At 35.6% G+C, this 15,651-nt stretch overlaps 1 protein-coding gene across 1 annotated transcript; it reads right to left on the bottom strand.

The window, feature by feature from the left end:
- Positions 1-174: 174 nt before the first annotated feature.
- LOC115716811 (uncharacterized) lies at positions 175-2,763 on the bottom strand. The gene has a single exon (XM_030645718.2). It carries the CDS (start codon positions 2,255-2,257, stop codon positions 302-304), a length of 1,956 nt encoding a protein of 651 aa, XP_030501578.2. The 5' UTR covers positions 2,258-2,763; the 3' UTR covers positions 175-301.
- Positions 2,764-15,651: the final 12,888 nt, after the last annotated feature.

Below are 15,651 nucleotides of genomic sequence, written 5' to 3'. Positions count from 1 at the left end.
CCAATCTTTTCTGATAATTAATTGAGCTTTGCTGTCTTCTGTTTGTTTTCTCTTGTAGATTTGTGCTACTCATTTGCAAGTGCATGAATAGAATATACTAAAGAAGGTGGACGAAGTGAATAATAACATAACGGCATAGTGATGATGTTCTGAAAGATGTTGGAATCCATTCTCTTGAAAGAATTAATACTTCAATATACATGTATTATGTATAAAATTTTGTGTTGACACAAATAGTTCAAGTTTTCTAAACTTTGGATGAAAGAATTAACAAATTTCAACCTTGAAAAGAAAAATAAAATTAAACTTCAATTGTATTCTGATTAAGAGCTGTATACCTCCACCTTTCCTTTTCCACAAAATCTGCATCTAGGAATTGTGCTACAAAAGCCCAAAGCCTGTATGTGTCTTCGAAATTGGCCAGGAAACCAAGTGCAGCTGTAACCACACTTATTCCTTGATCATATTTTCCCTTCAAGTTGTTGGGAGCTATTTGATTTGATCCTCCTCCTCTTGTCTTTAGGACACTGTTCTTCTCTTCTGCATACTTATCCGGGAAGTGAATGTGGTGTAAGAATCCATAGCTGAGAGATATGTTGCTTCTATCTGCAAGTTTCTGTACAAGAACAGGTTCAACCGGTTCTCTTTTCCAATCAAATATATTGAATGCCAATGCTGGCCCCCTATCAAATTTTACCTTTGGTCCATATATTTTTACCAATCGAAATCCCTCTGCATTTGGATGTTCAAGCTTCAACAAAGAGCTGACCAGCCAGTTTATTAAGTATCTTGCTCGGTTCGTAATCATTATCAATCCAAGTGAATCCACTTGATCCAAACTCCTGCATTCAAAGTCTAATGCCCCAGCTCTGGTTCTTTTGTCATGCTCAACTGGTATCTCTGATTTCCCCATTTCCAGATTTTGTGGTTCTTCCAATCTTGCAGTTATTTCTATATTTTGGATGTTGGAGGACTCTCCGTGCTCCAATTTTGGTGACCGCGGTGTTTGGTTCGATAAAGGACCAGAGAAGGAGCTTGAGGAAGATAAACCTGCTTCTTCCAAGCCAATTTGTGTTGTCTGCTCAAGTTCTAAATCAGTAACAGATGACTCATCTGCTAAGTGAAGTAACTCTTTTGCTGGAACAATATTAACAATCCCTGTACTTGTAGAATCCTCCAGGTTTGAAATGGCAGACTTCTTGACAAAGAGGCATCCAAACCCAGATGGGTTTTCTCCAAAAACCTTGTAGAAAGAACAGATAAGGAAATCAGGTCTTAAGAGAGAGAGGCCAAAGCAATCCATGTCCTTTGGTCCTAGTGCACAAGCATCTATCAATACATCCCAACCGTTCTCCTGTGCAACGTTCATCCACAAATAAGGGTATCTTGCTCCTGTGACTCTTGAGTGTAGTGGGAACACAAAAAGCCCCCTCTTCTTCTTTTGTTTCTTCTTGCTGACCAACATGTTCCTCAATTTCGATGAGTGGATCCTCAACCTTGGCCATGAAAATTCTGCTGACATGGCATGAGCTCCTCGTTTCTCTGAGCTATTAATCATTGACTCCACTGCTTCACTCTCATAATCATAAACTGTCAAAAGCTTACTACTAGTTTTGAAGGGGTAAGAATCAGCAACAAGTTTGAAAGCTGATGTTCTGTTGGCTGTGAAAACCATGCTGTAATCACTTTCTGAAATATTAAGAAATTCCATTATCCTTCTTTTCATGGAAGATTCGAGCTCTGATTCCTGTCCACCATGAAGTAATTGCACCTTTAAATTACCTGTCTTATACGATATGCTAAAGAAAGGAAAACTCAAACTCTGGGAAGGAGATGAAAAGAGAGAAGGAGAGGAACAAGACGAAGATGGAAATTGTGGGTCTTTCTGCTTTTGTAATTGGTCAAAAGAGAACAAACCAATACCGATGTAATCAAGGCAGGCATGGTTGGACAATGAAAGGTGGTAGTATTCTTGATCTCTTATATCATCAACTTGATGAGTTTCATAGTATTGAGGGTAGGCTTTAATGAACTCAAGGAATGACTCTTCTAAAGAAGGAAGAGTCTCATGGTTGGTGAAGCGGGTATTTGGGAAGATGGAAGCTGCTGTGGTTTGCACAAAATCTCGGCGCCAATCGGAGGAAGTGCTGCCGGACTTGGAGACTGTCTTTTGTGACTCTGTCACGTTGAACAAGGGTGTTGGGCAGCAGCTGTAGAGGAATACTTGTGAGGCCTCTTTCAGCCTTGGAGAGGGCATTTTTTCTTCTTCTTTTTTTTCACCCTTTACCTCAAAAAAACAAATGTTTTATTATCTTTGTTATGTATTCACTATATAGTTTCTCGACCAATCAGCTTTGTAGTCAATCATTTCGTCGGCCACTGTGCTTTACAGGATTGAAGAGGCTCCCTTTTCTTCTCTTCTCTTTTTCTTTTGTTGTTGTTTAATTGGGTTTTAGAACATAAAAGTATGTATATTTGTAGAATTCTTACTATACTTTAGATGTGTGTGGAAGGTGGATTGGGCAATGTGAATTTCCCTTCATATAAAGTTGACTTTGTCTTTCATTTCACTTGGTTGACTCTACCCACTTCGAATGGCTCTTTGGATTTAGCCGGTTTGGAATTGTTTTCAATCAACAACGGTCCTTGATCCACTACTGATAATCCAATGCCAAGTGTGACATTAGAAGGCTCGTTTGTCTTGCAACACTCTTTTGGACTGTGCTAAAATATTAGATAAGATTATTTTACTGTTTTTGAACTGTATTATTCTTGGAGTTGGTGCAGGTAATACTAAATTTATAAATAAAATGATTAAAAAAATAAAAAATTAAATTAGTAAAATAATACACTTAACTTTAGAAATTTAACCGAACGGTAAGTGATTTAATCACCAATATTCTTTTTTACTATATATATATATTTAATGAATACGTATATCTAAATTAAAAAAAAAACAGAGTAAAATAAAATCGTCAGGACTATAATTTCTGACTAGAAAGACAATTTTTGATTCGAAGGATGTCTAGTCTCATGTTTGAGTAAAGACTGTATAATTGTCTCAAGTCTCATATTTTCCTATTTCATTAGCAATACAATACAATATTGAATCAAGAACTTTAAACTTTGTAAGTACAGGATGCGTCATTCCCATTGCAAGGAATAAATTAAATAACAAATTGATATATGATACAATTAGAATATAGTTTTTGTTGAGATGTGAAATTAATTAATCTAGTTTTCTAATGTTGACAACTAGGATATCATAGTATTGCAATTCACAACTTGGATCTCAGAGACTCATGTGAATTTCATTTTCTCACTTTTGGGTTCTCAATGAAGTTTGAAAGAAAAAATGTGTAACTCTATCAATTAATGCAATGGACCATATTTCATCAATCAATCTCCGTCTGCCTAGTTGGCCTGACATCCATTGAATTTTTTGTACTGAATGACCAAGTTTACCATGCTTTACATTCATATGTGTGAGCTCATCAATATCCTAAGAAATATTATTAGTCTCTAACATTATTACGAGTTGTAATACTATTATTAATGTTATCGAATTCTATATTTTTAAATAAATAAATTGGTATAAACTTTTATATATTGACCAAGTTTGAAGCAAAATGAAGAACAAAAAGAGGCCGGCATTATCGATGGTGGCCGAATTTGCTTTTGAGCGTGAAAGGCTCCTCAGAGTGGGTTTGCTTAAGGCCTAAGTTTGAGAAAGCCCTTTTTCCGAAATATTCAATTCATGGGACCCTTAATTCATTTCCTTTGCTTTATCCAATTATTGAGTGGTTGTAAGAGGACCAACTTCTCTGCCATCTGTTTCGGCTATCATTTCATAATTCTTTTTACATAATATCACTAATATTATTCCAAAGTCCAGAAAAATAAATTGTAAAGTCTTTTTTTGGCAAGTTCATTGACAAAATATTTTTTCTTTTATGGTAAGATTCTTGTGCATTCAAAACCGATTTCTTACCTTGTTTATTCGGATTGTAGTTGCTCTTTTCCTTGTTAGGAAAGTTGCACTTTTCAGCTGGACTTTCTTTTATTTGGAAACTTCTTAAAAGAGAAGCAATTCTCTTTTGAAAAGTTGTCTTTTTTTAGGGAAACTTTAATTATTGCCTTTTCCTTATTGATTTCGATATACAATCAGAATATCCAATCTGTTTTTGGCAGGAATCAAGCATTAATAGAGGATCAGACCCGATTATAGCAAGTTTCCAGTTTCTGGTCTGATCTGCTGCGTCAGCATCCGAATCTGTTGCTGAAGATCGTGTTTTCTTTGGAAAGTTTTTGTACAGCTGTAGATTCGAACTTGTGGTTGCCTCTTTGGTTTCTATGTTCTATAAATAGAGCCTAGAGAGCAACCATTCGAATCAGCTCTTCCATTATTCATTTTTGCATTTATCTTTTGAGAGGAGAGAGTTATCTTTGTTTTGTGAGAGCCTAGTTGTTCATCTAGGTTCTAGTAGTTTATTTCTGTTCTTAATCTGTCCTAGAGGTTGTGAAGAACTACTTGATTGAACAAGAGATTGGTCTTCGGGAGAAGACTTGATAAAGCCTTACTTCGGGAGGAAGTAAGCAGTTTGTCTTCGGGAGAAGACTTGTTGAAGCCTTACTTCAGGAGGAAGTAAGCACTCACACTTCAAAGACGAAGGGAGTTCGGGCTTGAAGGTGTTTCAAGAAGTCAGATTCATAAAGTGGATTACAAAGGATTGCGACAATACTTTAGAGGGAGTCTAAACTTGTTTAAGTCAATTGTCTTTGTAATTTTGATACTTTATTAATTGATTTCATTCTCTGGGTGTGGCCCCGTGGACTAGGAGTGTTCGTCAGAACACTGATACCACGTATAAATCTCTTGTGTCAAGTTATTTATTTTTCTGCAAATATTTGATATTCTGCCAGTTCTGTTTTGTTGTAGCAGAATTACTTTCTGCTTTTGCAGACGCATACTATTTTATATTTTCTTATATATAATTGACATTTGCAAAAACACGGTTTTTCAATTGGTAACAGAGCGGGACACTAAACTCTAAGTGTGGTCCTTTTAACGTTTTCTTGTGTTTTTGCAATATGTTTCCCTTTGCAGAAGGAACTTCTATTGTTCGCCCACCACTCCTCAATGATTCCAACTATCCTTATTGGAAGGTTAGAATGAGAGCCTTTATCAAGTCTCAAAATGAGAAAGCATGGAGGATGGTTCTTTCAGGATGGTCTCCTCATGTTGTGGTAGATTCTGAAGGTAATTCTAAATTAAAATCTGAACTTGAATGGTCTACTGAAGATGATAATTTGTCTGCTTATAATAGCAAAGCTTTACATGCCATATTTAATGGAGTAGGTGAAGGTTATATTAAGCTTATATCTTCTTGTGAATCTGCTAAGGATGCTTGGCAGATCCTTCAAACTCAGTTTGAAGGAACATCTGATGTTAAACGTTCTAGATATATTATGCTTCAGACCAAATTTGATGATCTTATGATGTCAGATAATGAAACCCCAACTGAATTCTATGAAAAATTATCTGATATTGCTAATGAATATTTTGCTCTTGGTGAAAAGCTTGATGATTCTGTTCTTGTGAGAAAAATTGTTAGAGTTCTTCCAGAGAGGTTCGATACTAAACTTTTGGCAATGGAGGAAGCTAAAGATTTTAGCACAATGAAGGTGGAAGAATTGATGGGTTCTTTACGTACTTTTGAATTAAATCAACAGATTAAACAAAAGGACAAACCCAAATCCATTGTTGATAAAGGTAAAAGTATTGCTTTGAAAGTTGCTGATAATGAAAATTCTGATAGTGAATGTGATGATGAGATTGCTGTATTAACAAAGAATTTTCAAAAATATATGAAAAAGATGGGAAATAAAAAGAATATTTCGAAAGGTTCAAAAGGTAATACTTTTATTAAACCATCTGTCTCTAACAAAAAGGGAATTCAGTGCAGGGAATGTGAAGGTTTTGGGCATATTCAAGCTGAGTGTGCAAACACTTTGAAAAAGAATAAGAAAAGTTTCAATGTCACTTGGAGTGATGATGAAACCGAAAGTGATGAAGATAATTCTTAAAATGTTGCCCTAACTTCTATTATGACTAATGTGTTGTGTGATTCACAGGTGAAAGCTAGATTGGTATGTTTAAATAATACCACCGAACAAGAGGAATCAGATTCAGATGAGTCTGAAATCTGTGAAGAGTCTCTTGCTGAATCATACAAAGTCATGTATGAAAAATGGATTCAGGTTGCTTTTGAAAATAGAGAGTTGAATAAATTGAATAAAAAATTGTCTCATCAAATTGAAATGTGTCAATTGAAAATAAAAGAGTATGAGACAAGTGTTTGTGATAAAGATGAAAAAATCACTCTCTTAAAAAAGGAACTTGAAAATTTTAAGAAAAATGTTCAAATGCTTATCCCTAGATCTTCTATTTTTGAAAAAGCTCAGAATGCAGGTCAAAGAGGTTTCGCAGGCATTGGATCAAATGGGATGGAAAGTTCTGGAGTCACAAAGTTTGTAAAATCTAGTGTTCCAACGAACCATTCTGAGGCTACAAAGTCTGCTGCAACAGTTTCACAGCCTGTTGTAGCAGGAGCAGTTTCTGATGTCGCAAAATCTCCAGGATTTTTGAAAAGAGTAAGATCTCAGGTAAAATGTAACACCCTAACTACCTTAGGCGTATTAGGTGATTTTTAAATGTACTGTGCAGCTCGTTGCTAATCAACGAGGTTTATGGGAAAACGTGATTAATTAAAATTTTGCTTTTTAATTAAACTTATAAAACAATATTACAAAAGACTCGGGATCCCGATTATAAAATCATTTACAAAAAGATTTAACTGTTTAACTGTTACATAAATTAAAGGTCGTCTAACGACCAGTTACAAAAATCAGCCTTGCTGTCCCGAGGATCGTACGCTCCAGGCCTAATTGCCCCGACATGTACAATCTCATAAGCTCGCTCACGGTCCATCAGTTATAGCCTTGCCTTTACCTACACATAAACGTAAACTGTGAGTCGACAGACTCAGTAAGAAAAGCATAATAATACTCATACATAATTCTAACTGCCGTGTCCAACACGATACTGAGTCCCGCTACTGCCATGTCCAACATGGTACTGAGCCACTATCTTGCCATGTCCAACATGGTACTGAGTTTTGAACGTTCACAGGGACGGTACTATTGACAAGTATCCTCCTGATCGGTCGAACCGGTCATACTCCGGCTGCTGGTCATACTCCAGCCTGTACCGACGGGATAGGTCAATAGCACGGAACCACCAACCATATGTCAGCCTGATCGGTCGAACCGGTCATACTCCGGCTGCTGGTCATACTCCAGCCTGTACCGACGTGACAGGGTTGGATGGTTCGAAGCCAAAATACATAACTAATGTAATCTAATAGGCTTCCTACATGCACGCTAAACATGTAATCTACATATGCATACTGTTATACTAATCTTACCTGGATTCCGAATGCAGGTGTGCCGGTCAACCTGACTGGAACTTTAGCTGAGCGGCGGATTACTGGCTCCTAAACCATAAAAATCACAACACTATAAGTGACACGCTAAATCACTTCCCGGGGACTTAAACTAGGAACTAAAAGTTTCCCTATCGATAAAAAGCATGGCAATACCCCCTAAAACATAAAAACGAGGAAAACTAGGGTTTCTGAAAATTCCCCAACTGGTAGACCGGTTGCCCAACCGGAATTCCGGTTCGAAGTCGGGACCCTCATCCGAGTCGGATGCACAACCGGAATTCCGGTTCCTCGCAGGCAGCAACATCAAATTTTCATAACTCGACCAATTCAACCCCAAATTGATTCAAACTTTCCAGACCTGTTCTAAACCTTCCCTAGAACATTTCTAAGGCCTCAAAATAACCCAGAATACTCAGAAACAAAAATCACCATGTGAGCTCCAAGCTTTGAGTTAAAACTCAAACTTGGCTAAAGCTCACTCACAAGCCTCAAAGCTAGCTTAGAATCACATAATCAAGCATAGAAACACTGCAGAAAACAAAACCTAATTCATGCAATAACTACAACCACCAATTTCTCAATTTTTTACTTGAAAACCTTAGTTTCTTAACAAGAAAATTAACCAACTCAAGCAAGAACAACTAGCATGCATTTCAACCTAACTAAACATAATTAATTCAACATTTTAAACATAAAAACAGCAACAAACACAAGCAGCAGCAACAACATCAAAAAGCATGCATTTCACTCCATAATTCATCATTTTTTTCAAGAAAACAAAGAAAGACAAATAAGAAATACATACCACAATCAAGAGATCACTAGAGTTTGCAAACAAATGCTTGAATCACCACAAAAATCTAGCTCTTGAACCCCAAGTTTTCAGCCGAAAAAGAGAGAGAGAAAAGAGAGAAAAAGCTTCCAATTTTCTATTTTTTCTAAACTTTGAAATTTTGAAAAATAAACTAATAAATCACTTAACATATATTAACCCTATTTCAGCAAAGTAATAAGCATTTAAAAAGTCTTTTTCAATTAAATAAAATCACCAAAAGACAAAAATATCATTGGGGCAAAAAGACCATTTTGCCCCTCCACACTAAAATCACATAAAACACACTAAAGGGGTATTTTGGGAAATTCTAAATTCCCGGCCATTCCCGACATTCCCAATGTCTAAAACCCGTCCCCAAACTACTAACATACTAAGTTGTGATTTCTACCGCGAGCCAAGCCTTGAGGAGTTCCAAATTACCGGGCACCGGAAATGCAAAATATGAAAACTACTGAATAACATAACCATGCATTTCTGAATTCCATAAATAACAGTATAATAAATTATTTAAATAGCTATAAATAATTTCATAATTAAACATAAACAACTGCTAATTTCCAAATTAACTAAGCGGGCTTTACATAAAAAGTTTTGTTCCCACTTGTCATTTTTGTGGTAGAAAAGGACATATCAGACCTAAATGTTTCACGTTGAAAAATCTGTTTAAAACAAATCATTTTGGTAATTTGGAAAAATCTCAAAAGAAGCATAAAGGTTTGAAACAAATATGGGTGAAAAAAAATTGTCTAGCTGGTTTTTCTGATAAAACTGCTGCATCTCAAATGTGGTATTTTGACAGTGGTTGTTCTAGACATATGACAGGTGACAAGGACTTTTTGACTAACATTTGGCCTATGCAATGTGGAGAAGTCATTTTTGGTAATGGCTTATCTGGAAAAGTTGTTCGTATGGGAACTCTAAATTTTGAAGGGTTACCTAGACTGAAAAATGTGATGTTAGTTGAAGGACTAAGGGCTAATTTACTTAGCATTAGTCAAATTTGTGACCAAGGGTATACTGTTTCATTTGATAGTGATCATTGTTATGTTCTTAATGATGATAATGAATGTATCTTGCAAGGATTTCGATCCAATGATAACTGTTATACTCTAACCCCTGTGTTTACTTGTCATTCAGCTATCAACAACACCACAGATTTGTGGCATGCCAAGCTTGTGCATATTAATTATAAAAACCTGAAAAAATTGTCAAATGCAGGTATTGTTCGAGGACTTCCCAAGCTTGGTAAAGAAAGTGTTGGTAAGTGTGAACCGTGTCAACTTGAGAAGCAATTAAAAATCACTCACAAGCTTGTGTCTGATATCAATACCTCAAAAGTATTGGAATTGCTTCACATGGATCTTATGGGTCCAATCCAAGTTGAAAGTTTGAATGGTAAACGATATATATTTGTTAGTGTTGATAAAACTCTTTTCATCAAGCATATAAAATCTGATTTTATCACTGCTCAAATTTATGTTGATAATATAGTTTTTGGTTCTACATCTAACCATGAAGTGCAGGTTTTTGTTGATCAAATGAAGAATGAATTTGAAATGAGCATGGTTGGTGAGCTTACTTTCTTTTTGGGTCTTCAAGTGAGACAAATGGAAGGAGGTACATTTGTATCTCAAAGTAAGTATGCTAAGAACCTTGTCAAGAAATTTGGTCTTGAATCGGCTAAGCAGGTAAGTACTCCAATGAGCACCACATTGAAATTGACAAAAGATGAGAATGGAGTAAAGGTAGACACTACACTTTATCGTAGCATGATTGGAAGTCTCTTGTATTTAACTGCTAGTCGTCCTGATATTTGCTACAGTGTGGGAGTTTGTGCTAGATATCAAAGTAATCCTATGGAATCTCATGTATCAGCTGTAAAAAGGATTATTCGATATGTTAATAGCACTCTTGATTATGGAATTTGGTACTCGAAAGATACTAATTCTAATCTTGCTTGTTTTAGTGATGCAGATTGGGCAGGCAATGCTGATGATCGAAAGAGCACAAGTGGAGGGTGTTTCTTTCTTGGGAATAATCTAGTATCTTGGCATAGCAGGAAACAAAATTCCATTTCTTTGACCACTGCGAAGCTGAGTACATAGCTGCTGGCAGTTGTTGTACTCAACTGTTATGGTTGAAACAAATGTTGATTGATTATGGATTTGAATTGGGTGTTTTGACTATCTTTTGTCATAACACTAGTGCCATAAATATTTCCAAAAATCCTGTTCAACATTCTAGAACAAAGCACATTGATATAAGGCATCACTTTATCAGGGAACTTGTTGAAAATAAATCTTTGCAATTAGAATATGTTGATACTGAAAAACAATTAGCTGATATTTTCACAAAGGCCCTAGATTCAAGTCTCTTTGACTCCCTCAGAAAGTCTTTGGGAGTTTGTATTGTTTAAATCTCTCTTGTTCATATTTTTGTACAATATTGTTATGTGATTCTTCTTTAGCATTTAATCTTCTTTCTTTGTAATTTCACAAATCATGTTTATGCTTTTGGATTATAATTAGTTAGGATCTCATTCTTATCATACTTTGTGATGTTGTGTTAAAAGGTTCATGTTACTCTTTATTTGTGTCTAGGATTAAATAATGTCCTTATACAGAGTTGAGCAATTTTTGTTTCAGACTTGTCAGGCCCCTTGCTGGAATAGAGCTACCCATACTGAGGTGTGAAAGCCATCTGTTGAGTAAGCTGGAACATTGTAATTAGCAACTATGATGAGGATGCACTACCATAGAAAAGGGCTACCTTCAGTATGGTGTGATAGCATCCAGTTGCGGGATCAATTTGAAAAAGGCGAAAATGAAAAATCTTGCCAAGGACAATGATCCTATTTTCACTGCACACACTTATGTCTGACAAGTGTGTTCAAATTTGTAAGTCTCCTCTACTGAATCAAATTGATAATCCTGATTCACAATTTTTAGTAACATGCATATCTTTTTCCTTAACATCAATTAAGTATGATTTGTTCCTGAGATACTAATTAGTTATTTTCTTTAAAAAGCATAACATGGATTTTATTTTGTCAATTTTCAAGGATTTTTGATTCCATTGCTTGTGTAGAATCTCATATATTTATTGTACACATTTTATTTTATTTTTTCAGTTTCTTAAAAATAAAAAAAAAATTAAAAAAAAAAAGGAGAGGGAGGCGTGTGACTTGATTCATGGGCTAAGGAAATTTTGTGCTTAAATGGTAAGTATCAACATTTATTCTTCTTTGATTTATTTTGATATGTTTCCATTTAAAGATTAATCTTTTATATGGTAATGTGTCTTTAATCTTGAAAGATTGACTTTTTTTTTTGGAAATATGGTTGGTAATTCTAGTTTCCTTTTACTGTTTTTTTTTTAAGAAAAAGGAAAGGAGAAAAAAAAAAAAAATTTGCAAGATAGTGGGGTGGTTTCCTTTTGTGTTCTTGGGCTGGTAGTTTCTCTTTTTAAGTTGGTTTCCTCTTTTGATCCTCTCTCACATGATTATATAAACCAACTTCCTTTGTCTTTTATTTTCATAACCTAGCTACCCAATCCCTATTTCTTTGTGTTCTAGCTTCTTTGTTTCTCATTCTTACTTTCAGAAATTCATGGCTAAAACTAAGAACCTAGGGCATCCAAGGAAAATGGTGGAATCCGAACAAGCCCCCTCAAATGCTCCTCTTGCTGCTCCAATCGTCTTGCTGCCATGGAGGAGGTTCAGCAAGAGATGTCCAAGCAGCTGTCCTCATTAATCAAGCTTTGTGGGGCATAAGTTTTCTTTCTTTTTGTTTTTGTTGGACATATTTCTATATTTTCATTTCTTTTTGTCTTTGGCCCTTATAGATAAACAAAAAGGGGGAGTAATTGGGTTTTCAATTGTATACTCAACTGTCTAGGGGGAGTTGAGGTTTGTGTTTGTGTTTGTGTTCGTCTTTGGTCAAAGTTAGCTTTTTATTTTTTTTTTGGTTTAATGTTGTGCTTCTTAGGGGGAGTTTTTTATGTTTGTTTCGCTAACTTTGTTTTATAGGTGTTTGTTAATTAATAATATTTTGATTATCTAAAGTGCCAAAGGGGGAGATTGTTAGGTCCTTTTTTGGCAATTTAGTTGTCAAAATATAATTTAATTAATGTGCATTTTATTGAGCATTCAATTTGTTTTTATCAACTCTGGACCCTTTTTCCAGGGGGAGTTGTGTTTGGTACTTGTGAACTTATTTAGATCAAAAGTTAGCATGTTGTTTTGTTGTTTTACAATTTCGAGTGTGTTACTCAGGGGGAGTTGTTATTTGTTCTTGCTAACTTTAATTTGCAGGTACTTTGTGTTAAAAAATATTTTGTTCATCTAAAGTGCTAGAGGGGGAGATTGTAAAGTCTTTTTTTTGGCAAGCTAGTTGACAAAATATTTTTTCTTTTATGGTAAGATTCTTGTGCATTCAAAACCGATTTCTTACCTTATTTATTCGGATTGTAGTTGCTCTTTTCCTTGTTAGGAAAGTTGCACTTTTCAGCTGGACTTTCTTTTATTTGGAAACTTCTTAAAAGAGAAGCAATTCTCTTTTGGAAAGTTATCTTTTTTTAGGGAAACTTTAATTATTGCCTTTTTCTTATTGATTTCGATTGTATCTTGATACAATCAGAATATCTAATCTGTTTTTGGCAGGAATCAAGCATTAATAGAGGATCGGACCCGATTATAGCAAGTTTCCAGTTTCTGGTTTGATCTGCTGCGTCAGCATCCGAATCTGCTGTTGCAGATCATGTTTTCTTTGGAAAGTTTTTGTACAGCTGTAGATTCGAACTTGTGGTTGCCTCTTTGGTTTCTATGTTCTATAAATAGAGCCTAGAGAGCAACCATTCGAATCAGCTCTTCCATTATTCATTTTTTGCATTTATCTTTTGAGAGAAGAGAGTTATCTTTGTTTTGTGAGAGCCTAGTTGTTCATCTAGGTTCTAGTAGTTTATTTCTGTTCTTACTCTGTCCTAGAGGTTGTGAAGAACTACTTGATTGAACAAGAGATTTGTCTTCGGGAGAAGACTTGATAAAGCCTTACTTTGGGAGGAAGTAAGCACTTGGTCTTCGGGAGAAGACTTGTTGAAGCCTTACTTCGGGAGGAAGTAAGCACTCACACTTCAAAGACGAAGGGAGTTCGGGCTTGAAGGTGTTTCAAGAAGTCAGATTCATAAAGTGGATTACAAAGGATTGCGGCAATACTTTAGAGGGAGTCTAAACTTGTTTAAGTCAATTTTCTTTGTAATTTTGATACTTTATTAATTGATTTCATTCTCTGGGCGTGGCCCCGTGGACTAGGAGTGTTCGTGAGAACACTAATACCACGTATAAATCTCTTGTGTCAAGTTATTTATTTTTATGCAAATATTTTATATTCTGCCAGTTCTGTTTTGCTGTAGTACTTTCTGCTTCTGCAGACGCATACTGTTTTATATTTTCTTATATATAATTGACATTTGCAAAAACACGATTTTTCACAAATTAACAAAGTCTCCCTACCGTCTGAATAACGTATGGTAAGTTTATAGTATACCTATTAAGACTGTGTTATTTGTATTACATAGCATTGTATAGGTATTATTTAATATAGTATTATATTTGATATTGATTTTTATTAATAGGTTGTATAAAATTGTACTAACTTTATCATAAATTCTGTTTACCCAAAATATTGGCTTGATGACATAGATACTATTTTTAGCACGTAGCACGAAGCAAACAACCCTTGAGCCATGCATCTCAGAATTGGGCAATATTACATGCACACAAGGAGAACCCAGGTCAGCACCAAGATCCAACAATGTCGTTTTTGAGAGTTATCCTTCAACAAGTAGGTCAAAATGACCTTAAAATGAATAATGAAACTGAGGATGTCACATGGACATCCCGGTGCTCAACCTAGGCCCAACACAGGTACTGGGTGCCCAGGCTGACAACTTGTGTCCTAGCTCCCATCAATTTTGGTTGCCAATAACTTCCTATGTGAGTTATGCTTAGCCATTACACTAGAATACATGAGAGACATGCCCTAGCCTAATTTTAGACCTTGGAGATCGAACATGGAGATACAAGGTGCACACTAGGCACCCCAAGTTGACATTCAATCAGCCTGGGCGGCAAGAAGGCGAGGGTTAAGGTTTTTTTGAAACTTCTTTGGACCCTGATTCCTCAAATTCAAAAAGGAACAATGACAGGACATGAGTTTTTATCAATGACATCATGAAGGCGCACATATATGTAGGTTGACAATGTGATTCGGGCAACAATTTAGCTCCACCGAGTAATGCCTGTGCAAATTAGACAAAACTGAAGTCAGGTTATTAGACATCAACAAAACATATTTCGGGAACATTGCCAAAGACCTGGGCGACTAATGCAGGCTCGCAGACTATCTATAGTTTCCCAGGTTAACACATGTAACCCTCGAGAGTTCAAAAAACGTCTCTTGGGTATTTTCTTTATATTCATAAACAATGAAGATAGTAGTGCTTTTAGGAAGCAAATACATTCATCTAATGCCCAAATGAAAAGGTGGGCACCCAGAGTGGCAGTTCGCCTGGCACTTATTGCCCAAGTTAACGTATTCCACACGTGTTGTGGTTTTGTCACTCAGAAAATGCAATTCTACGTACCTTCAACATTATTATTGTTTTGCTCCCAAAATAACATATGAGACTGGGAATCAGAAGAACCTATCATCCAAGTGGTGGTTAAGCCCCTAGGCATCACCAGACATCATACTGAGTGCTCAGGTTGACGTTCAACTTGAGCCTCAGTGTGTCATTGATAGGCTAGTTTTAGGTGCATTTTACAAAGTATTTTAGAGGTTTATTTCAAATTATTATATTCATTTTGTGCAGAATAAAGCTTGTTTTCTATTTGTTTCACGTTTTAATGGTAAAATTCATAATATAAATTAAAAATGAGAAGAAACGTGTTAAACTTGTTAAATGAGATGAATATGATGAATTATCATGGAATTTAGAGTTCTAGGATATAAGTGGTAAAAATTCTAAGTTTTGGATGCTCAACACGCTCCATTTGTGATTGAAAATAAAGTTTGAAGCTTCAAGCTAACTTTAAATTGTGATGTATTCACTTTGAGGAAAAATGTTGTGAATAAAAGCTCTAGATCTCTCTTTTAGCTTTCCAAAAATCTTAAATCATCCAATTTGGAGCAGTAATGAAAGAGTTATGGTCAAAAAATTATCAGTCATCACACTAGGAAACTCGCTACCAAAAATCCCACTACAAGGTTGTGTCACGGTCCACATGTTTTAAAGGACGAAAATTAGGGT

Source organism: Cannabis sativa, chromosome 5 (genome assembly GCF_029168945.1).
Source record: "Cannabis sativa cultivar Pink pepper isolate KNU-18-1 chromosome 5, ASM2916894v1, whole genome shotgun sequence".
Taxonomy (NCBI): domain Eukaryota; kingdom Viridiplantae; phylum Streptophyta; class Magnoliopsida; order Rosales; family Cannabaceae; genus Cannabis; species Cannabis sativa.
The sequence above is the reverse complement of the archived record's forward strand: the minus strand, read 5'-3'. Positions and strand labels throughout refer to the sequence as shown.